This window comes from Elephantulus edwardii, unplaced genomic scaffold (assembly GCF_000299155.1).
Source record: "Elephantulus edwardii isolate Elephantulus edwardi_28Jun2011 unplaced genomic scaffold, EleEdw1.0 scaffold00183, whole genome shotgun sequence".
Classification (NCBI taxonomy): domain Eukaryota; kingdom Metazoa; phylum Chordata; class Mammalia; order Macroscelidea; family Macroscelididae; genus Elephantulus; species Elephantulus edwardii.
In genome coordinates, this window is record NW_006399933.1 from 1687528 (window position 1) to 1713178 (window position 25651).

At 35.1% G+C, this 25651-nt stretch overlaps 1 protein-coding gene across 1 annotated transcript in view; it reads left to right on the forward strand.

Moving 5' to 3' along the window:
- Window positions 1-25651, forward strand: part of SEMA3D (sema domain, immunoglobulin domain (Ig), short basic domain, secreted, (semaphorin) 3D) — a 179451-nt gene that overhangs the window by 148799 nt on the left and 5001 nt on the right. The window contains exons 12-16 of the mRNA XM_006896139.1: window positions 274-362; window positions 2463-2504; window positions 5359-5516; window positions 9859-9923; window positions 17732-17871. Coding sequence (XP_006896201.1) covers window positions 274-362; window positions 2463-2504; window positions 5359-5516; window positions 9859-9923; window positions 17732-17871 — 494 coding nt within the window. The remainder of the gene's footprint in view (window positions 1-273; window positions 363-2462; window positions 2505-5358; window positions 5517-9858; window positions 9924-17731; window positions 17872-25651) is intronic.

Consider the following 25651-nt stretch of genomic DNA (forward strand, 5'->3'; position numbering starts at 1 on the left):
GTCAACTACAACTCATAGCAACCAGATGCGCAATCGCTCTGAACCCTGCCCTGTCTGAGGCAATCTCACTCTCTTCAGCACACCTACCCCCATTACCCCAATTACTGTGTCCATCCATCTTCTCCAGAGTATTCCTGTTATATTTTATCTGATTTCTTGAAAGTATTTTTTTAAAAAGCAAAGAGATATGTCATTATTAGAAATATATTTAATATTAAACACTGAGGTGGAAACAGCACATTTATGCCTTTTTGGGTTGTTCCCCCCCCCCAGATGTTGGAACAGTCTTGAAAGTTGTCAGCATTTCAAAAGAGAAGTGGAGTATGGAAGAGGTAGTGTTGGAGGAGTTGCAGATATTCAAGGTGAGATGTAGTCCAGAGGTCTGGGATAAGAGGTGGACATATTTAATACCTTATCAGATTTACTGCAGAATTTGGGGGTGGGGGGAATCCCAGCTACTTTATTTTTCTTCTTCTTCTCAAGCAATTTGGAGAGGGGAAGAGTTATAAAAACAACTAAGAGTGGGACCTGCCTTCTTCTATATTGTTGCTTTGATTGAATACTGTTGAATCAGAACCGATCCGTAATAGCTGATGCACCAGTGTGTTTTCACAGCAGTAAACTAAGTGAGAAGAGATTACCCATGTTTCTCCGAAGGAGAAGCAAGTGGATTCGAACTGCCTATCTTTGCACAGGCAGTGCAATTCCTTACCACTAAGCCACAAGAGCTTCTTTTCTTCTATATTATTGCTGTTATTGTCATGTGTCATCATGTAGTGACCCTATGCACAATAGCTCTGAACCCTGCTCTATCCTGAGCCAGTCTCACTGCCTCTGACACACCTCCCCTCACTTCCCCAGAGAGGTACTCTTATACATGAGGTGCTCTGCATTGAACTTGGAGCTCCTTGAATTGCTCCTCATTCCTGCATTCTCTAAGCATATCGTCAGACAAAGTGCCATGTTAGATGAAAATCTCAAATCCCTTTTACTATCCAGATGCTTTTCTTCTTTATAAATTGTACTTCTCAATATTTCTCCAATTAAGTTTGAGAAAACAGAAAGGGTTTAAGTAATATATCCCTGTCTTTCACTAAGGATTTTTTTTAAAGTTGCATAATAATAAATCTTCATGTATTATTAGGTACTCCAACTCTCCAAACAGGTAGCCAAAAACTAGAAATTTCAGTTTATAGATTCTACCAATTTATTTCACTTTTGAATCATTGCATTCTTTGTAAAGGAGATACACATTAAAATTACATTATGAGAATGAGAAATAAAATTATATTTCTTAAGAAGAGCTCTTAAAAATATGCTGCATCTTATATAGAGTTGTTGTTGAGACAGCTTACATTAAGAATGACTGTTTCCATTTAAACTTCTGTTGCCTTAAAGGGAAGTCCAGCCTTCCACTGTCAGGAGCTGAAGTGGAATGACTTGCTGGTTCCACAAGATCCTGTTTACATTGTGATGATAATAGCGGTCAAGGAGTTAACAAGAACAAGACCTGATATCTGGCATCTAGTAAAAAACAGAATTTTGTGTGTCTCCTAAGGGAATGTCTGATGTCAAGTATAAATGTGAACCCAGAGGCCAAAAATAAAGCCTGCATAACCCTGAAAGGCAAACTAGAAGAATCTCATTCAATGCTTTTTAGACAGAGGTCAAGAGGAATTGTTTGGATTCCACAGTTAAGATTCAATAGTGGCCATGCTTTCTCAATTTGTAACAACAAAAAGTTATCCATAGCACTTCCATACATAAAATTTCTATTTCATGTCTTTTTCTTAAACTTTACCATCTGCTACTATATGTTCATTAGGAAATACTAGTGTGAAGTGAAAAATTAGCCAACAATAGATGAACTGACAGATATGAAAATTCTTTTTAAAAATGCTTTCTATTCTTTTGAAAGCTCTTCTGTTATTATTTCTGACTTTATATTGCAATCATAGAACCATCTTTTCTACAGATATAATTGGCCTCATTCGTGTTCTGAAATCATATGGTTCAGATTCTCGTTTTGTCTTAAACAACATGGTTTTTCACAAGGAGCACTAGAATTTTTCAAAACTTTCCTACTTGAGCAAATTTTTGAGACGTTGATTTAAGTAATAGCAGAAAGGGGTAATAGAGAGATGTTCTTGTCGACACTCTTAAATTATGTGGAGGCTGCTAAGCAGATTTCGGAAGAGAAAACTTATGGGCAAGGAAGAAAACTTTTCATGGTGATATCTCTCATATTAATTAGCTAAATTTTCTTAAATAGGATACTTTACCTAATTTGAGTTTTTCTATTAAAGTGGATCATCATAAAGTATACAACACAAAGATTCCCCACCTCTAGCACCTGGAAATTTTCTTCAAAAATCTATTGTGCAAGATAAAAATCACCTATTGCTTAATATAAAAAAATATGGCTAATGATTATCGTTGTTTACATTTACTTCTATTTTCAGCACTCAACAATCATCTTGAACATGGAGTTGTCTCTGAAGCAGGTAATTTCTCATTTTTTGCTTAACATTAATCACAGAAGTAAGTTAATTTTAAGGAAAATCTATTGAAATTAGAAGTTAGATAATAAATTCTGTAAGAAGCTTTATATTTCTTGTTGTATTTTTATAGGTTAGAGACCATTTTTTAGATTTATTTTAGGAGATATGGAGCCAAATTTAATTAATTGAGCAACTAATTTTTTCTGATTCTCTTAATTTTTGAAAATACTTTCACTGTCCTAGTTTTGTGAGAATTTTTTCCCAATAAAGCTTTAAAATATTTATGTGAAATATCCTCCCTAGCTATCACATTTTTTAAAAAGGAAATCTGATTCTAGATGTTACAATATGGACTGAGAAGGCAAGCAGCCCTGGAGTTAACTTCAAGTGCCATCTCTTAATATATGATTACCAGAATTCAATTTCCTTAACAGTAAAATTAGAAAAATAATTACTGCCTCTTCAGGTAGTTGAGAGTTTAAATGGAATGCCATAGGCCAAATTCTAAGCAGAGAATTGGCATATTCTAAATGTTAAGCAAATTATAACTAATTATAATAATGATAATAATAATTAATATTATTTCACATCATCTGGTATAATAGTGGAAATCTAAGTCAGTTAAAGAGATTCAGAATTGCATAACTATTTCTGTATGCCCTGCCAAGATTTAAGGTTATGTGACATATTCATGTTAAGAGGTTACTTAAAACTGTCTTAATCTAAAAAAAAAAAAAAAAAACTGTCTTAATCTTTGCCTCCTATGACAAAATGATTATTAGTGAAAAGATCTAAATAGGTCATTCTTTGCAGCCTTTTTCTAGATCCCAAATTGAATGAAACTTGTGATCAGCCCACACACCATTAAACATATATTTGTACATCTGCCTTTTTTGTTATTTAGCTAGGTAATCCTGCACTAGTTTTCAGTTTTTCTTCATTTGTTCATTCTTTCAGTGTTTACTTCTTGAAAGCCTTCTGTTGTGCTTGATGGGAACAGAAATGAATGAATGATATGGCACTTAGCCTCTCCAAGATAATTGTAAACACAGGAGACAAAAGAGCAGGCTAGTGAAACAAAGTAATAATGGCTGATTGTATAACAATGAAGAAAATAGGAGAGAATAACTTGTCTAAAATGAATTGCAGGTCTGGACAAGTAGGGGAAGCTAGTTGAAATAGGAAGCCTTAACCATAAAAGACATAGCAAACTTTTAAAACTGAATATGGAGGAGAGAACATTTATAGATATGTGAAGAGTTGTGGAACATAGCTATTCTTAAAATTGGTGTTCAGGTACTGTGTTGAAGAAGAATAGAAAGGAGTCTAGAGAAGTTGTTAAAGCAAAATTATGCATAGTCTTAGTTTCCTCTGAAGAAGTTTAAATGGTAACTAAAGGACAATTGAAATTGTTAAAGACTTTAAGCAATAGAATGTTAAGATTTCCTTTTTAGAAAATCAATCTGGTAACAGTGCAGAAGATGGATTAGGTCCTGGAGAAGTTGGAGAGGGTAGTGAGAATAGTTACTGGCAAACAAGGCAGGGAAAATAGAACACTTACAAGTGATCTGGGCAAGAGGTGATAAGGACCTAAACTAAGACAGTGACAATGGGCAGGGAGAGGAGGAAACAGATTAGAGAGTTTTATAAGAGAGAGAAGGGAAAAGGCATGATGACAGATTGAATGTGGAAAAAAAAAGGATTAAAAGGTGATTCCCACACTTCAGTCTTGGATAGTAGAGAGGTTACGTCTGCTTCTCACAGAGATAGGGAAGGAGGAGTAGGGCTCAAGAAAACAATGTTCTCAAATTTGGCCATGTTGTTTCCCAAGTACTTCTGAGACATTGTGCAATAACAGATGTAAAGAAAAGAGAATATAAACAGAAAAACTCAAAATTTTACTCAAAGAGCAATTATCAAAAGACTAGATGCTTCAAGCAGGGATAAAAACAAAGGAAAAGTAGAGTTTCAGGAATGGTGTCTCAAACTTTGTCTAAAATAGAGTAAGTATTAAAAGTTGTTCATTGCATTTACTAAGGAAGTATTGAGAGTTTTAAGGAAAATAGAGGTTTAAGTCAGATTTCTTCTGTTAGTTATGCCAATATCTATTTTAATATTCTTTCTCCATTTAAATATATGCTTTGTGTATTACACTTAGTGTTGAGCTTTTAAAAGGCATAGACTATGAGTTGTTTACCTGTATTTTCTACCCAAACACACTCATTCAAATAAACACATATGTAGACTAGTGCATCAATTTCAGGACTTCATTTCCAAACATTTGACTTGCTGGATATCTTGATATTCTATAGTTTCACTTGAGCTATGATGTGTTTCAAACCTCCTAGATACTTTCTTCATGGTGATACAAAAATCATACTTTCCCAATTCCCATTCCCCTTCAGGCATCAGAACTTCATTACCAATCAAATAAAATGGCCATTTAAAACCACAGTCATCTCTTACATAGAAAGTCATGGAGCATAATGACCATTACTTTTGTCTATAGCATCTGCGCTTGATATATAGTCTACGAAAGTATATTTTCAACTACTGGGAAAAAATTTGACATCTTAATTCCTCATAGCAGCAGCTGGTTTCTGACCTTCTTAAGTTACTGCCAAGGCTACTCTAGCTCTGTATCCATTTCAGTATCATCATCTTCAAACTACTGTTCTGCCAGGGGTAGAAGTGAATGACTATTTTGCTCTTTGTTAGGTTTCTGTACTAGTATTTACAATGGTCAGGACACCTGGTGAGACAGATTTAGACCTATGTTGTGGTATTAAAAAAAAGGGGAGTTCTTTAGACTTTTCTGAAAGATGCTTCTAATTCATTTGTTTTGCTGGTTTCACAGCAACAATTGTACATTGGTTCCCGAGATGGATTGGTCCAACTCTCCTTGCACAGATGTGACACTTATGGGAAAGCTTGTGCAGACTGCTGTCTTGCCAGAGACCCCTACTGCGCCTGGGATGGAAATGCATGCTCTCGCTATGCACCCACTTCCAAAAGGTAATAAGAACATCACATTATTAGGAAACCTTCCTTTCTGCATCACGAACATCTCTGACGAATGCCTTGATTTACAGTGTAAAGTACAGAGTAAATAAATTGAAAATATGATCTACTATAGAAAATAAATAGACTTGTCCTGAAGAGGGTGAAACCAAGCCCCTTCTTGTAGGCAAAAATTTTGAGATTCCTTCTAAAATACTTTGGACATATAGCCAGGAGGGACCAATTCCTTGAAGGGATTGCTCTATCATGCTTGGAAGGGTGGAGGGACAGCACAGGCAAGGAAGAACCCAGATGAAATGGATGGAAACAATAACTGGGGGAATGAGGGCAGGTGTGTCAGAGACAGTGAGATTGGCTCAGAACTGAGCAGGGTTCAGAGCTGTTGTGCATAGGGTTGCTATGAATCATAATTGATTCAATGACACATAACAATAACAACAATGTAGGAATATTAAACTGTTATTTTATATCCTTACATAAAAGTTCATTTTAATATGATTGAATATTATGTATGACATTCTGAAATCTAGAAATTAAAAGAATCAAATTTTTATTTATGTAAACACAACTAAATTTTTTTTCTTTACCATATTCTCTTTATATATACATTCCTTCTTTCATTATTTCTAAATATGGATATTTCATATTTGCTGTTTTATATATTTTCTACATATCTACTGTTTTACTTATTTCACATAAGTATTTGTGTGTGTAAAAATATTCTATATACAACAGCCTATCTCAGTGATTCCGAATATAATTGTCTTTTCATTAATAACTCTTGCTTGAGTTACCAACCATTCAGATAACTTAAACCATAACAAACTATTGCCCTACTATTTTTAGTTCATGGCTATATATGCCTTTGAAAATGCTACTCTTGGACCTGAAATTTCCATCCAAGAATTCTTTAACATAGACATTTGTAAGAATAACACTATTGTTTTCCCTTCTTGTTTTTAATACCATTTTTTAAATTAAATTTTATTAATTTTAATGAACATTTACAGAGATTTTGGGTTTCCACTCATTCATTGTTAGAATAACACTATTTTTTTAATGCACTGTTTGTCATAGCAAAAGAACTGGAAATAACCTGACTATCTACCAGTATCACCGATACTGGCTAAATAGATTATGATATAACTGAAAAACTCATTGCAGTCAACTTTGAAGAAGTTCCTAGTTGACCCTTCAGTGAGTTTTTGGGGGACTGTAAATCACACAAGAAGAGACTGCATATCCTTCACCTGCAGAGCTGCATGGACTTGAATTGCCAGGGAGATTCCATCTTTGGATTAGCAGTGCGATTTCCGAGGGTCGATGGCACCAGAGCTCTTTTGATATATGTTACTTAACAAATTTGGATGGCGATACAAACATTTTTTGAAAAATCATTCACATTTTTCTTCCAAAAATTGTCAACAAATTTTGAATGATACTACCATTTTTTAAAAAAATCTTTAAGACTATTTTAGCAAAATAAGGAAAGAAAACATTAATCTAACTACCATACATCCACTACTTTTTCAGTTTAAAATTTAACTAATTTATCACATTTCAAAGTCTAAGGATCACAGATTGAGCATATGTAAGAAATACATAACTATTTAAGAAATACTTAAGTATGCTTATGATTAGATATTTTCTGTTTTTTAACTTGTCTGTACTAAGTGTAAATTAACAGGTACTATAATTTTCAGTTGAAAGCAAAACTGTTACCAGCATTTGGTTATATTGTTGCCCAAGAATCAACTACATTTGGAGAAGGCTTTAGTAGAAATTAAAAACAAACAAACCAACCTAAGAATTTTCATTAGTTGTTAATAAACCATCAGTTTGGTGAATTCATTTTCTTCCTTATGAAGTCAAAAGTTAAAAACATTATTGACTTTATGTCGTTGTTGTTGTTGTTGTATTTAATAGCATAAAGTTGGAACTGACCTGTAGCTGACCCTCCAGCAGGTGTTCAGAGGCAGTTAATTGCAGGGCGGAGATTGTCCATCCTTTACTGGCAGAGCAGTTGGTGGATTTGAACCACATGACTTCAGGATTGCAGTGCAGTTTTTTACCACTAGCCACCAGATCATTATTTTCCCTCTTGTATTTCCCAACACTGACTTTTCTTGCAAGCAGGCTACTGTGACATTTTGTCTTACCTAAAGCAATGAGCATTTGAGCTAAGGAATGTGCAAGCTGGATCAATCTTGTACAAGAATGGCATCCGGTCAGCATTACCCCTTAAGGAGCAAGCTTGCAGATGGCTTACTGTGACCTCTGAAAGAGCAAAATAAAACAGCAAAGTCTGTCAGGGTAAAAGATTTTTTAAACTAGAGTTTTGGGTTATTTCCTTTATACAGTAGTTTCTCTTTGTAGGAAAATATATGCTAATGATTTATAAAGTTATTATTCATTGTTATTATCACTGTACTGTGTGCAAAAAACAATTATGTGTGTATATCAGCAGATGACGTGTGGTCGTTTGTGCTATATCTAGCTTGTAGTTCTATTTGAAAAGATAATATTTAATCTGTTGCCTAATCAAATTTGTGTAACAATGAATGTTTATAAAAGGTGTTTTGTATGTTGTATATGCTTTCCATTTTTTGCTTAACAATGCAACACACTAAAAACTATACTACCAGAATTCCTCATTCCTTCCTACCTCCTAAATTCCTGTATGTCTTATTACTTTCTATTGACTGAAAATGAAAGAAGGGCTTATTTTCCTAACTTGATGTATTTTATTCATTGACACTTGAGTTAGAACCAACTTATAGCTGACTCTCCAGGGGAGTTTTCTGAGGACGTAAATCACACAGGCAGGATTGTCCACCTTTCTTCCACATAGCATCTGGTAGCCATCAGAGAAGTGCTACCTTTGGGTTGGCAGAATAACCCCTGGCAGACTACACTATCAGATTCAAGACTTTATATTACTATTGAACTTTTCCTTTCAATAATGTAAGGTTGTGTTGTTACATGCCATCAAATCACCTGCGACTCATAGCCATCCTATGTACAACAGCCCTAAACCCTGCTCTATCCCTTGCCAATCTTATTGTCTCTGACACACCTATCCCCATTATCCCAGCAATTGAATCAATCCATCTCATTGAGGATCTTCCTCTCCTGTACTGTCCTTCCACCCTCGCAAGCATGACATCCAGCTCCAAGGACTGATCCTGCCTTGCAACATGTCCAAAATATGTAAGACGAAACTTCAGAATCCTTGCCTTCAAGGAGCAGCCTGGCTTCACCCTCTCCAGGACAAACTTGTTTGTTTTCCTAGCAGTCCATGATATATTCAATAATCTCCTCCAGCACCACAGCTCAAAGGCATCAATTCTCCTTCTGTCCTCCCTAGTCATTGTCCAGCTCTTTGATACATAGCATGTAATTGCAGCAAAGACCATGGCCTGTATCAGGTGCACCTTAGTCTCCAGACTGACACAGTTTCTCTTCAGTACTTTGGAGAGGTCTCTGACAGCAGATTTTCCCAATGCAATTGATCTTTTAATTTTATCTCTCCTGGCACCAAGAGTGTTGATAATAGAGCCAAGCAAACTGAAGCTATGAACAATTTCAATCTCTTTGTTATTTATCATGATGCTGTCAATCAGCTCAGTGTTGAGAATCTTTGTTTTCTTGATAGAGCTTCAATCCATACTAAAGGCTGCAGTCAGTCCTTGACCTTCTACCATAAGTGCTTCAGGTCCTCCTCAGTTTCAGCAAGCAGGGTTTTGTCATGTGCATAGCGCAGATTGTTGATGAGTCTACCTCCAGTCCTGATGCCACATTCCACCTCATACAGCCCAGGCTCTTGGATAATCTGTTCTGCATATAGATTGAAAAGATATGGAAATAGAACGCATCCCTGATGCACCCCTTCCCAGTTTTGAACCATGCAATGTTTCCTCTCTCTGTTCTGATGACTTCCTGCTGATCCAAGTACAGGTTTCACATTAGCATGATCAAGGGTTCTGGAATTCCCATTCTTCTCAGAGTCAGCTACAGTTTGTTGTAATCATGTCAAATGCCTTTGCACAGTCAATGAAACACAAATAGACATTTGTAATTTCTTTTTTTTTAAATAAACAGTTCATCTTTTTGATGAAATCTAATTTGCTCCTATAGGACCCTGATATGTTGAATTGATGGTGAATTGTCTTGGAATGGAGACCTGTTTTTATGCTGATGAGTAAAGCAAGCATAGCTTTGTGTCTATCACTATTATTATTAGTGTTATAGATACTTTTATTTGAATATTATTATAATGTGTTACATACTCAAATATTATGTTCTAAGTTCTCAAAAGTTTAATCCATTTCTGTAGGCGAGCTAGACGCCAAGATGTGAAAAATGGAGACCCAATCACCCAGTGCTGGGACATTGAAGAGAGTGAGTATAGGTTTATTGTACTTTCCTCTCTTTATAACACTTAAGTCAGTTTTTTGTATGTCTCATTATATGGCTTTTCTATGTGGAAAAATAGACTCATACTATTATACATAAAGAGCTCATTTTCTATAATGCTTATATTCTAGAAAGGCAGCAAGGGATTTTATAAATCAGCTCCATGTCTATGTGCCTAAGTGAATGATCCTTTGTTATATCATTATTTGTTTCATATGTCTTTTAAAGTCTTGTACTTTGACTTTTTTTTTATTAAACTGCAGAATCCATCCTTATAAAGTTAAAAGTCTGTTGTTAGAGATAGTGCAGGAGAGAGCCTAAAACTTTCCAGGAAGATCTGATAGAAATGTTGATCCTTATTAAAAAGCAACCTGTACTTTATTTATTTCATTCATCTATAAATATTTATTAAGTGACTTCCATATGCCTGTGATTGTCTTGAGTATACTTAGAAACAAAGAAACTTTTTTGGAGAACTTGTAGTTTCTTTGGGGAGATGTCATAAGATACCATTAGTGATAGGAGATTTTAGAGAAAAAATCTTGACACTATCATTCAGAGAAAATGTCATGGTATTAATAGTCTAAAAGTCCAAGTAGGAGAGAGGCAGTTGGTAAATAGAGAAGAGGCCAGGGAGTGAGTCTGATAACAGAAGAGTAAAGAACATCTACATATGTGTAGTGTTGTTTTTTTCCCCAAGGCTATAATTACTTTCAATAATGAAGTTCTGTCTCAGATAGAAAATTGTTGTTGTTGCTGTTTGCCACTGAGTCAAGCATGACGCGTAGTGACCCTATAAAAAAATCCCTGAAGCCTTGAAGCCTTTCTATAACTATCGTTGTTTCTTCAAGAATTTCCAGAGGCATGTGGTGTAGGAACTGGATGCCACTTCTCCTTCCAAACTCGTCTTAAACTGGGAGTTCCACCAAACACTGTCCACCATGCACAACCATTATGCCATTTGAGGCCCCAGTGGTACAAGGTTCAGTATCAAAACAAACCCAGATTACCTCAGTACAGCAAATTGACAGAAAAGTGCTGTATCACTTAGAAAAATGTTCCTCCAAAATATAATAACAAAAGAGTAAGATATAATCTCTTGGGCCCTTAGCAGAATGTTCATTTCAAACACAATTTACACCAGTCCCAAGGGCCTGTGGTCCTGGACCCAAATGAACTTTAAAAACACCTGGCCTGTGCACAAGGCTCTCACTGTGGCTCTAACAAGAGGCTACTGGCCTCTGCCTACAGCTCTTTGCTAACCAAATCCATACAATCCAGTCAGCTCACACAGGGTTGTGAGCAAAATAAAACCAACCAAACAGTCCACAGCCAACCTTCTTCCAAGACAAAAACTCACCTTTCCCCCACCCCCCCTTTCTGCAATACCAAGAATTCACCTTTTTAAAGCCTAGCTAGGGCTACACTCATATGCCCTCCCAGATAGAAAACACACAAGCACAAACACATATGTAAATGCATACAACTAAGGAAAATAAAACACTACCTGTCATAGTTACAATATATTTCATCATAGGAACCTTCCTCTTCAACTCTTTCTTTGATTTTTTTAATTCTTTATTTTGTATATGTTTTCATGCAAAATCTACATACGTTACATAACATTCATGTGCATTGTCTTTTACAAAGTCCTTCATTCACATTTGTTTCATAGAATAACTTACATACATTGCGTTTTATAAAATTAATCACCATTGATCTATATCTATTATTACCCTGTATTTTCAGGTCCCCATCAGCTCTTTCTTACTCCTTTATCTCCCTGTCTTCCCACTAAACTCTGCTATCCTAGATTTACACCTTTTCTCCTTCATCTTTCCTGTTTGAACTTTTACACACATCTTACTAGTTATCTTTTTATTTTTACAATAATATTCTTAGGCAGTGTTTGTCCTTATGAGACTGAGGTAGTTGAATCAGCACAATGCTCTCTATATTCTCCCATGTTCTATAGTATTTTATGAAATCATTGCTCCTTAGTGTTGTATAGTATTCCATTGTGTGAATGCACCACAATTGTCGATCCATTCATTTTTTAATGAACACTTTGTTTCCATTTTCTTGCTAGAGTGACATAGGTGTGTTATGCCCAAATCCAGTTCCCCCCAAGTCACCAAGGAGCCGACACCGATGCAAGGGCAAGAGGGAATTTATTTCAGATTCGAATCCGGGCCACGTTCCAAACCGTGCCCATACAACAGGGAAGATGGCCGCGGCCCCGATTCTGGGCTGTCCTGCCTATTTAAAGGGGAAAGCCCGCGAAAACAGGGTGATACGGGATTGGCTGGTTCAAAGGAAAGCCCGCGAAAACAGGGTGATACAGGATTGGCTGATGTTTGGGTGGGGACTCTTTTCTCTCTTTCCCCACAGCTTTCAGTTTACTGCTCTAGAGGCACATATATATTTTAAAATGACATATTGGTTACAAAATGGAGTCCCTCAGGTGCACACATCTCCATTCATGTTTCAGTTTTATTTTCCATCATGTTTATTTCTAGTAGTGGAATATCTGAGTCATATAGGATGTCTAAGTTTAGCTTTTTGAGGAAATGCCAAACTGCCTTGAAGAAGGATTGTTCCAATATATAAGCCCATCAGCAGTGCATGAGCATTCCAATCTCTCCAAATCCTTTGAAACATTGCTTATTGTCCTGTTAAACTCTCCGATGCTGCTGGGGTGAGATGACATCCATTGTTTTGATTCGCATCTTTCTGATTGTCAGTGATTTTGAGTGTTTTCTCATGTGTCTGTTGGTCATCAAAATGTCTTCCTTTGTGAAAAGTCTTTCCATGTGTTTTTCCCATTCTGTAATTGAGTTATCAGTCTTTTTCTTGTGGAAGTCCTGTAGTATTCTTGAATTTTTGTTATGAGACCCTTGTCTGAGATGTAATTGCCAAATATTTTTTCACCTAGTCTATAGGTTTTGTTTTCATTCTATTAGAAATAGTTTTAGATGAAGGTCCATTTGTCAATTTTATCCTCTCTGGGTTGTACATTTCTTCAACTCTTGATGTAAATAAGCAACCAAGTCATCATAGCCTGTAACTGGTGATCTTGCTGTGTTTTCTTAATTAAGACAAAACAAAATAATTATTTTTAAATTATAACCTTCATTCTTCTGAGACACATACTCTGATCCAAAATAATTTGTTTGACCTTTTTTCCTCATGTATAACTAACTCACAGTCTTGTCCATTATTCTGTTCAGCACTCCGCTATGTGCATATGAGAGTCAACAGGGACTGTTGTAGGTTAAAGAGTACACTGGTAAACAAAAATGAAAACAGTCCCTGTACTCTGCAGATTTATAATCAACTGTGTGTTAGTGCTGGAGGCAGGCAGTAAACATAAAAAAGGTAAAATATATGCTTATGGCAGACAGTGATAAAAATTAAGAAGAAAGTGATATAAAACATAGATGTGCCTAAGGCACTCACAATTATTACTTCCACTTCGCCATTCTTGTGGTAATCATTGCATACCATCGTTTGTAGCTCTCTTTCTCCTTAATATATTCTTGTCAAGGTCACCCACAATCGTCTCCTTAGCAAATCCACAGTCAATTTTCAGCTCTCATTTTAACTTAATCTCTAACTCCCTCTTCCCTGAACCTCTTTCTCCCTGTAACTTCTTTATGTGCTAGAGCCAGGTCCCATAGTCCCATGACAGATGACTGATAGTTTAGGAATTTTTGTGAATGGCTTGAAATCAGTCATGCTGGGAGAATTTCCACCCTGAAAATTAGCAGGCACTACAAATCAAGGCTGTTTTTCTCCTCAGAGTTTTTGTGCTTCTGACACTTCTGCTTCTATGATACCACATCCTTTTGGCTTTTTATCTTACCTTATGGACTGCTTCTTTTGAGCTTTTCTAGCTTTCTGTTTTTTCTATCTTCTAAATGCTGGAATATCAATATTCCAGGCTATTTGATTCGTAAGTCCATAATTCCCTGTCTCAGGGTTATACACTTAACTGTCTTAGTTACCTACTGTTGTTAAACAGAAATACCACAAATGAGTGGCTTTAATAAATGGATTTTCCTCCCATAGTTTCAGAGGCAGGTAGTCTGAATTAAGATGCCAGAAAATGAAGATTTTCTCCCTTTACCTGTTCTTGAGGAAGAACCTTGTGTCTTTGTGCTTATGTATCCGGGAAATATTTAAGTGGCTTAACATCTTTTCTTACCTATTTTTGCTTTCTCACTCCTTTAATCTCTTTTATATCTCAAAAGGTGGGATTATAAAATCATATAATTACTTGGGAAGGCAGTTTGGTGTTTCCTTAAAAAATATGACCATGGAAATTCCATATGACCCAGTTATTACACTGCTAGGAATATACTCTGAGGATAAGAGAACTGAGAGACAAATGGAGATTTGTGCAACCATCTTCATAGCAGCATTATTCACAATAACAAGAAAATGGAAACAGCCAAAATCTCCATCAACAAATGAATAGATTGAGAAAATGTGGTATATTCACATGATAGAATACTATCAGCACACAGGAGCAAAGATTTTGAAAAATACTATATAATATGGGAGAGGTTGGAGAGCATTATGCTGAGTGAACTAACTCGGTCTCATATTGACAAATACTATATAAGATCATTATTGTAAAAATAGAAGGATTACTCGTAAAATGTATACAGGAGTCCAAAGTGGAAGAGGAGATAGGAGGAGGCCTGAGGTAGGGAGAGGGGATCTTGAGAGCATAGAGTTATATGGGCAGAGTGAGGGGTTAAAGAATGTAGGCAAGATCCAGTGGGGACTGGAAAAGTTGGGTTTATGATGGGTTTGGATCAATGGTGATTAATTTTATACAATATAATGTATGGAAATGATACTATGAACTTTGTATGCCAAGCAATATAAAATTAAAAAATTAAAAATATTTTTGCAGTATTTATCCTTACCCTAATCCTATCTCATGCATATAACAAAGGCAACCTACTTTCAATTGAGATTATAAACACAGATGTCCTTCTCTCTCCCTCTTTGTCATTTCCGTTGAATCAGAACCAGTGAAAGCATCGCTGACCCCTCCAGTGAGTGCTGTGAGGCAGGAAGAGTGTTCATCTTTTTCCCACTCAGAAACTGGTAGACTTATACTGCCTGCCTTTGGTTTGGAAGTGCAGCTCTCCATCAACCAGGCCAAAGGAGCTCCCGACTAGAAGCATGGATGTACAACACATATTTTGCGTGACACAAGTCAAGCCATAACATTCTAATCTTTGTCCCCCCTCTAAATTCTATGTAAAGAAACGAAGGTCATTTAAAATAAAATAATCTACACCTGTATAGGGAGCTTTAGTGGCTTAGTGGTGATGACCTGTCTTTCAGGTCATCAGACCTCTCAATCATAGAAACTAGGATATGCAACACGTATTTTGGAGGACACAGTCAACCCTAGTATTCTGTTCTTTCCCCTCCTCCAGATTCTATGGAAGGAAATGGAAAGGTCATTCAAAATCTTTTTGAAAAAAAAATTAAAAAGTAATTGATACATGTATAAATAATTGAGATGAGAGGAATTATAGAATTAATTAGAAAACTTTATGTAAAGATTTTCAGAAAATTTACAACTTAAAAATTGCAATTGATATCACACTGGAGTATTTTGTATTCACAGTGGAGAGAAGGGGATAATATTGGAACCATAGCTTTTATTTAAGAAGATTGGAAATGACTTGCTTTTAAGTTAACATGAATGTGTTAAACTTCAGTCACTAACCAAGTCATGGAATAATTTGCAAGAATTCATTCCTTTTCTTCCTTCTTTATTTTTCCTACTACTTTAACTTTAAAAAATTACTATTTTTAATGGTATAAAATCAATAATGCATGTAGAACAATGATTAAAAGATATATAATCTTTATTTCCATTGATATATCATATATTTATTATGAAGAAATAGTCAAGATATTTCACTTTGAAAGGGCAAAAATTAATGGCAATCTAGAAGAATAAGAATACTTCAAGATCATTTTCCTCATTATGAGGCTATATATTCTGCTATTTTCCATTTTATAATACTATTAAATATCTTTTTATCTTTCTTTTAGATAATAATAACATATATATACATAAATTTATTTTTTAATTGATAATGTAAAATTCAAAGATGAAACATTATTAGAAGACAACAAATAATTCTATAACAAATTGATAAAATATCGACTTTTTTTGCCATAAGATCAACTACTTTTTACTGAAACAGGAAAGAATATTAGAAAATCAACATTTTATATCAGTCATTTATTTGGTTTGACTAGTTTATTGTGTATTGAATTCTAAGATCTGTGTATCATGTTGTATTGTTAACCAAAAGGTTCCAATCCAACAGCTGTTGAAAGAGAGGAAGATGTGTAGTCTCATACCGTTCAGATTTACAGCCCTGGAAATCCAAGGGAGGGTCGCTATGAGTCATGGTAGACAGGGAAACAGTGGACTGGAATTGGCCAATCCCTTGATTCTATCAGTCTAACTGAGATTTACTGAGTCCTCGTCCTACCATCTAACGATATACCTGCACAATCCTTCCTTTGTTCATGAACTCTCTTTGCTCAAGAAATGGACATCTTGTTATATAAAAATGATATGAGTCTTTCTTGTTCATGACCAACATTAGAATCCTATTGTGCATTAGGAATTTATTAACTGTGAAAATTGCAAATATAATATGTTGAATTGGCAGAGATAGTGAATCAAATCCAGGTTTCAAATGAAATCCACACATTTTGGAGATTATGATGCTAATGCATAATGGTATCAACATGCTTGACTTCACCATTACTGCAAAAACACAAATAAGTTCCAAAGGCATTTCTTGAAGTATAAAAGATGTATGTGTGTTCATGCCATTTGATGATAATTTTATGTGCTTAGGTTTAGGATTCACTTTCGTCCCTTAAGCCCTACTCTTTGGTTTATGCCTAACATGCTAAGTAGGCCCATCTGCAGAATTGAGACATCTGAATATATGATGAAAAAGTGCATGTTTGGGCCATGCTGAGCAGACGTCATTTTTTATTTGATCAAATTTGAGCTCCAGATCTTAGATCACACATGGGACACAGCCTTTGGCAACTCTGGAAGGAATGTATTTCAGATGGTGCCGTTGATTTACGAGAGGAAGGTGTCTGAGACACTGCTCCTTCCGCATCCATTAACTGTCTACTACCTGCATGTTGGACCAGAATAGCCTTCCAGAATAAAAAGAAAATTTAATAACAATACAAATAATGCCCAGATACTGAATAAGCATTTCATTTATTACCATTACTACAAATTTTACAAAGGAAGGAGGACAACCATATTTGTTTCTTAGAATAAAAGTTGCTTAATATTATAAAATAAACTTTATGGACTAATTCATGATAGACTTTCTCTTTAAAAGGCAAGTTATTCTTCCAGAACTACCCACAAAACTAGCTACGTTTTATAGGTGAAAAATCTTATTAGTGCATTAAAAGATGCAAATCTTCATTTGACTCAGAAAGATTCAATATTAAAACTTAGATCTTGTGTGTTTTTATTCTTTATACAACTCCATTGATGAGTTAAATAGCAATGCAGGAGTATAGTTTTGAAAATCAATCTAAAAGATAATATTTGACTCTTAGGTTACGATACCATAGCATGAATTTCCTTTCTCTTTAATAATGTTCATGGTCCTTTCCTTCAAAGCATCTGTTCTAAATCAGTCTATTTTCCTATTGCTTTTAAAATCAGGTCAAGGTTAATCTCCTATTCCATGTTTGCTTTCTAGGCATTAGTCATGAAACTGCCGATGAAAAGGTGATTTTTGGCATTGAATTTAATTCAACCTTTCTGGAATGTATACCTAAATCCCAACAAGCATCTATTAAATGGTATGTCCAAAGACAAGGAGATGAGCATCGAGAAGAGGTAAGCTATTGTAATCAAGGCATGCTTGGCTTGAGGGAAGTAGTAAAAAATATCAATTAATTGTTTGGTTGTAAGAAACATTCATTTTTTAGCATCACTTGGTACTCTTGATATTACTTATTAGAAGAAAAATAGCAGTTTTTGTTAATATCAATGGTAACAAAAGCTTTGAGTTTGGAATAAACAATTTAACACAAGTATTTAAAAAATACAAGTAAAAGTAGACAAATATTTTTAAAAATTCTATAATCATTTTCACTTTTGTTTCATCTTAGGTTATCTATTCTTTATAATAATCCCATGATCACAGACAACAACTACAACAACAATAAAAATCTCTCCTTCCCTTCCACACACTCAGAGGTATACAACAACCAAATATTATTTCTTGGTATATGTCACTTGCATTATAAATTAAAACATATTGAGCATATACAACAATGGTAAAGTCTATCTTTATCATATAATATGAAGAAGTTGGCTAAGTATCTGAACATATCTTTTTATTTATGGTTTAAACTTCAGTCAGCAAAGAGTAAAGTAATACTGATGCTCTGTTTATGGTTTGATTCTTTTCAGTTTTAGTTTTTGTGCATATGTCTATCATTGAAACATGTCTCAGATATGTAGCTATACATGCTACTGCATTTAGTGAAATAAGTTTAGGTAATTTGAGAAATCTTAGATTTGTGTTATTTGAATGACGAGAAAGGTTAAAATTTGGCAGAATTTCTGGTTTGTTTGGGTTTTTTTGCTATTGAAATCTCAAAGAGAAGGCAGCCATCTTCAGTTTGAAGTTCTGAAATGTCCAGTATTAAACTAAGGGCACTGTGACAAGCAGTGTTGAGAAGGTAGGCTTCAATTAGATGTCTTAAGTTGCAACCCGGTCCCTTGCAGTAATATCACTAAGCCCCTCTGGGCTTATAAAATATTGACAAAATAAACTCCTTAGTTGCATTTTTAAAAAGCCAAATGAGAAAAAAAAATATATATATATTTCAATGTGGAAGCAGAGATGCTTAAAATTATTAACAAATGCAGGTATTCTTTATCAGAGAGAAGGTATGGAGAAGGAAGAAGCATCAGTTGATCCTGTATTTATAAAGTGCTTATTGCACCTTTGATTTGACTGCTTCGGGATCATGGGCATGTTAAAATCAAGAGCGTTGAGTTTCTTCTGCAGGACTGTTTAGTGCTATTGAGTCAACTACTACTAATAGTGAACAACATATCAAAGCTTTGCCCTGTCTTGGGTCATCCTCAAGATCTCTGGCACTTTTGCATAGTCAGTTAATCTCATTGAGGGCCTTTCCTCTCTTTTTCTGACCCTCTATTTAAAAAAAAACAAAAAAAGAAAGAAAGAAATAAGAAAAGGTACTTCTGGGTAGTATAAGTAGCTGCATCAATTGTTCTCTTAAACTTCAATTTCTGTTAACAAATCTATAAATATTTAAGGATTAGAATAGGTCAAGCATTAGTCTATAACACTTCCACTCACTTTTAATTATAATTACGTTAGAGGAACCAGGCCATTATGTTAAAATTGGCATTCTATGAAAATGGAAAGTTATCCAGTCACTCCAGTCTAACAATATAGGCCCTTAGAGAAGTCAACTGCCACCTTTGCCTTCATCTCCCCTATGTCACTGCAGGAGGGCTTAGCCCATCATGCTCATAGAATGGCCCAAGGACCACTCCCTTCCAGTTCTCTCTCCTGCCCTCACTGTATTTTCAGGATATGTAATCCTGGCTCATCTCCTCATAATCACCTACCATTGGTATTGAAGGCAGCGTGCTTCCTGTCAGAATAAAGGCCTGGGAACCATGGGGTGGGATGCCTGCTTCCCCTGCCACCCTTTAACCTAGGCATCCCTCAGTACTCACTTGAAAGCCCTTGATCCCTTATGTCTTCATGAGACTAGATAATCCAGAGCTTCTGCTGAGGCTAAGGACATTGAGGCCTGGTATCTGCCTTTGGCCTTACACTACTGGCCACTTCCCTGATAAATCCACCACATAGCCTACCTACCCTCATCTATGCTCATCCAAAGGGGACTTTAAGGGAGGTTATGAAGCTGCAGAGGCCTTGGCCAGTTCACTTAGGGTACTGTGGGCCCCAAGCACTTGCCTACCCTTTCTAACAGCTCTTTTTTTTATGACATAAAAACAATGAAAGTTATACAAGTGTTCAGGTCTTTCGTTCATAGGGTCACTATGAATTGTCTACAACTCAATGCACCTAACAACAACAACAACAATTTTGATTATTGCATATAATCCAGTTTATCAGTGTTCTTGAACTTTTGCAACATAATTGATCATCACCATGGAGTGACTTGTTAAGTCAAGGTGGCTCATGACCTCCCTTGTTCTAGTAATTATCATTCCTTTAATGCAGCAGAGTTATCTCTCTTTGATATCCACATGATAATGAAAGCATGAACTTCAGGCAATTAACATCCCAAGTAATTTTTCATTAACATTACCATTAAAGTATATATTCTCAGATACATTTTTTTACCAACATTGTGGGCTTATTATTAATGTCCAGTATTTATTTTTCTCTCTCACAGCTCTTTTTTGACTTTGGCCATGACCTTCCCTACTACCTCAGAGCTGGGAGTTAGGGCCATGTCCTGAGATCCCATATTTCTTTCCACGAGGGCAGCCCACTGTTACGACACCAGCTCCAGTGTTCCAGCCTTAGCACCGTGTAGGTACTCAGACCTTGATAGGCAGCATCTTGTCCCTGATGCCCTACTCAAGCACCCCTCCACTCAGAGCAGGCATCCTGGCAGTTCAAGGAGACTGCACTCTCCAATCCCTGGATGTTAGTGAAACACAACGAAATAAGAACTTTCATTCTCTGCACATCTTTAGTACATAAGATATTTGCACAGTAGGTTTTTACTATTGTAAATGTCAAATGTTGGTGAATACAAGATAGTCTATAAGCGAGGAGTAAATGTAGCAGTTTGCATCCTCAAGTGATTTTACCTCCCATGGTATCTGGCAATGTCTAGGTCTTTCTGGTTGTCACACACTTTTTGTTAAGTGAATAAGTGGACTATCAGTATCTATTGACTACACTGCCAGGGGTTGAACATGTCACTAAACATGCTGGAATGTGCAGGACGATTCCTTAGAGCAAAGAATTATCCAGACCTAAACATCAATAGGGATGAGAAATCCTGGAGTAGACGAATCAAATGTTTATTGTAAGAAATGGATCTAAATTTCCACCATTACATAAGGAAGTTAATATAATTATTTTAATTTAATATCTGTAAGAACAAATTTTCCCATCATAATGCTAACTCATTCATTATGTAATTCTAAGACAATAATTTCATTATTTCTTATGTCAAGTTATGCCAACAAAACATGATTCTCTAACATAAGTGACATGCATAAACCTAAAAGTATGGGAAATGCATTACTTTAGGACTTGATTTTGAGAGTCTATTTTCACAGTATTTGTTGAAAGACTATATAATAAAGTATTAATTGTTAATCTCAAAACATGAAAAAATGTAATTTTATAAAAAATATAGAATGTTATGATTTTTTCAATATGTTCAACTTTCTTTTCATTGCAATATTTTATTCTTAAATTTCACAAGTTATTTTTAATTAGAGTGAGAGCTTATCAAGCTTGATAATTACTTTTTAGTTCAATGTAATTCTTTAAAATTTTCTGTGTGGCAAATTTAATCTGAGAGGTTTTTTTTAGTAGAAGTATTCAGCTTGGCTTAATATTATATATATATGCCTTCACATTTCTCAGGTATCTGAAAATGTAATGTGTTGCTAAACCATTATATCATATAGTCATGATGTTATCTATCATACTTCATGAATTTGGGTGAAGCATAATATATTTATTACATTTTACTTGAAAATCTTTTAGCTACAGTATTTCATCTGATGTTTTAATATGTCCTTGCAAAGAGACAGTTAAACGTTATCCAGGACATGCCGTACTGTTTCCTGAGCTGAGGAAATGGGCAAAATCCAGAGTGGATTTGAGACATTTTTCTCAGCAGGACACCCTTTACTCTTTATCCATGAGGTCATAGTGTAGAATCTTTTCTCTACTGAAAAATAGCCTGGGAAACAGGGTCAGGATCTCCTGAGGCCACAAGGCTGTCACCAGGTTATTCTCTGCCTGTTGGAGGACATTTCCTTACTGAGCTCTCTCACAGTTGGGTGTTATTGAGGAGGTCATGAGTCAGTTATCTACTGACTTTCTTAGAAAGCTGCTCTTGTAATTAATGATGTTTATGCTCTAACCAGTGAGTTAACCTGTAATCTTCAAGCTTCTGTTGAATATTTGAGATCTGTATTAAGAAGAGAGGGGCTACTCTAAGTCACTCCTCATCCCATTTTTTTTTTCAGTGAGTGTTTAGGATATATTTAAAACATCTTCAAATATTTACATTTTATTAGTGTCTTTACTATTGATTTTCTTTAACCATAAAACAACAGGAACATGTTTGAAAATAATAAAAAATGTAAAATGAAAATGTAAAAAGACCAATATATTTTTTGATGTCCATTCCAACATCCAATTACACTTTGATCATTTTCCCATCTTATTCAGTTTTAGTACAATGTTTTTCTGTCTCATCGGCTATCATCATCTTGAAACTATAGTCCTACATGTTCTTGATTTAAAGTTCTCTTTATTAATGATTCATTTATTTGTGGAGGGCAAAGAGAAGAGTGAGGATTACCTTCTATAGTTAGTCATTGACAAGATCTGTTTCTAAGAGTGTCTTTAAGTCGAATTTTTCAGGTAAGTTGAAATAGATGCCTGCAGTTCTTAGAAAGGAGCTCTAGTGTCCGAGGCCATTGCAGTATGGTGCCTCACTAGCCAAAAGGTTGTGATTCTCTGGTGGTCCAAGTCATCCAGCTGCACTATAGGAGAAAGATGGACAGTCTCCACTTGTTAAGATTTACCACCTTGGAAACCTGATGGAGTGGTGCTATGCATGGAAATCCTCTCTGTAGCAGTGTGCTTATTGCAAGAAAAGGCTCAATCATTGCGAAGTTAGAATAAATTTATATAATATCAAAGTGTAAGTTCAGGAGTCAGATGTTTCTAACTTGGAGACTTATTATATCTAAAACTTTCTCTACTTTTCACATTTTCTTAGAACAGATGTCTAGAATAACTGAATTAAAGGTTTTAGTTGTCTTTATAGATTTTTACAATAAAAGCTGTATATTATTAATTTAACAACAAAATCACAAAATTAATGTTAATCCTGGGCTTCTAGGACATTATCATTTAAGAAAACTTTACCAAGAAAATTATCAGATTGTGTTAATGTCTACCTCTTTGAATATTACTAAAAGTAAACTTAACTGCTTATATTTCTTGGCCATTGGTAAAACAAAAATACCTAGTTGCTTTGAAATCTATTCTAACTGATGGCACCCTATTTGTCTTTGAGTAGAATGAACCCCATAGGGTTTTCAGCATCTGATGCTTTGAAATTGGTCACCAGGTACCTCTGGGTAGACTTGAACCTCTAGTCTTCTACTCAGAATCTAAGAGCTTCACTGGCTGTGACACAAAGAGCCATTACTTTTCCATTGTGTGAGGTGAATTGCCTTGTTTTTATTGGCTTAGCTAATATTGATCATTCATTCCAAAATGATCCTTAAAATCTTTGTTATAGTATAGATACTAACAATTTAATATAGACTACAAGCACCCTTAAAAATTATAGTTTCTACTCTTTGTGTTTTTCTAAATATACAAGTTTTCTATTTTTGGAAGCCATTTAAGTATGTATACCTTTATGATTTCTCCATCAATATGCTTTTAAATTCCTCCAATGATGGAGCAAATACATGTGTATAGGTTGCTGCTCTTGTCTTATGCTGTTCAATCACATAGACTCATGGGGATCTCGTGTATTAGAGTACAATGACTTCATAAGATTTTTTTGGCTGTAATATTTGGGGAAGGAGATTGCCAGACCTTTTCTTTGGCATACCAATCCACTTTTTATCCATAAGTCAAACACAAATATTTGCACTACTCAGGAACTTAAATTTATAAATATCACACATACATATATATGTGTGTATGTGTATATATATACATATAGTTGTTATTGTTGTTGTTATGTGCTGTCGAGTCGTTTGTGACTCATAGCGACCCTATGTACAACAGCCCTAAACCCTGCTCTATCCTGTGCCCATCGCACTGTCTCTGACACTCCCATTCCGATTATCCCAGTCACTGAATCAATCCACCTCATAGAAAGTCTTCCCCTCCTGTGCTGTCCCTCTACCATACCAAGCATGATGTCCCTCTCCAAGGACCTGTCTTTCCTTACAACATTATTTTCTTTTTACATATATGCTTTCTGTTATATATTTACATTTAAATGAATAGTTACTTATGTGTAAAATTATTTTTTATTTAATTAATATCAGTGTTATTTATTAATGAGCATTTCTTTTTCTGATACTTGCTTAGAATATAAATTATTGGCTCCATGGTATTCTAATAAGTGGATCATGAATTTTGTAGCAAAATTACTCTGAGAATTTTGACAACATATAAAAAATTATTCTACTTTTATAATCACATATTAAATAAGATAATTTATAAATGCTGTATTGTAAAAGCAGGTAAATTATTAAAATAATGTCACTGTATTTTTCCTCCTCATACTCGGAAACTTTCTTTCTTATATAGTCATATTTTTCCCTAATAATATTTATAATATCTGTGAAGAGGCAATGGCACTGATGATGTGTTTTCTTCCAAGATATGTGCATTGTGGTATTTTAGTGACAAAAGAACTGACAGGTGAATTATCTGTGAACGAATTAGCATTAAGTTGCTATTATAAGAGAAGGAAGTCCCTGACCTTTACCTGAGAATTGGTGCTTTAATATACTTTGTCCTTTACCTTGTAACTCATTTCCTGTTAAATGAATTACCTTGCACTGAAGATCTACATTTAATAATGCCAAACGTATTATCCTTGTTCACATTAGGCCAAGGATAGCTGACCCCAGTTGAAAGCATGGTCTTGATTTGTAAGAGCAGTTTTTACTTATCACTTCGAAAGTGGAAAAAAATGCCTTGGTTTATATCAGTGAACAGAGATTACATTATCTCTTTGTAGAGGAACTGAATTTTCTCAATTGGCTCTACTGACATTTCCCTGTCAAGATGCAAGTGTGCATACTATTTCTTATTGCACTCTGGAATGAAAGTATTACAGAGATTGAGAGTAAAGTGGATAAATGCAAATCAATTGCTTAATTTCTAGGTCTCAGATTTCTAACTTTACATTGCCCAAATCCTATGAAAATATATCAATTCAAAATGAATTTTTATTAGAGATGCTACTTCATTAAGAAATATTTTGACATTTTAGAAAGAATAAGACATCAATAAGATGACTCCCGGAAATATGAGGTAAATCTGAGAAGACTAAAAATTACTCAAGCAAACTTTATATTGGTAGGTCAAAAAGAAAAGAATAAATCAAGCATTTCAAGAGAGAAGGGGAAAGAGAAGCTCTGTGGTTGAGTAATAAAATGCCAGGTGCATATGCAACTTCAAGTTCTGTGGAAACAAAACTATAGAGGAAAAGGGGCAAGGGAACCAGACCTCTGAACAAAATAACATAACAGGACACAAACAGAGAGCAGAGGCATGCTGAAGTGTTATATAATGTATGTGAAATCAAAGCCACACATGCTCCCCATTGTTGTTGTTGTTGTTATGTGCCGTCGAGTCGTTTCC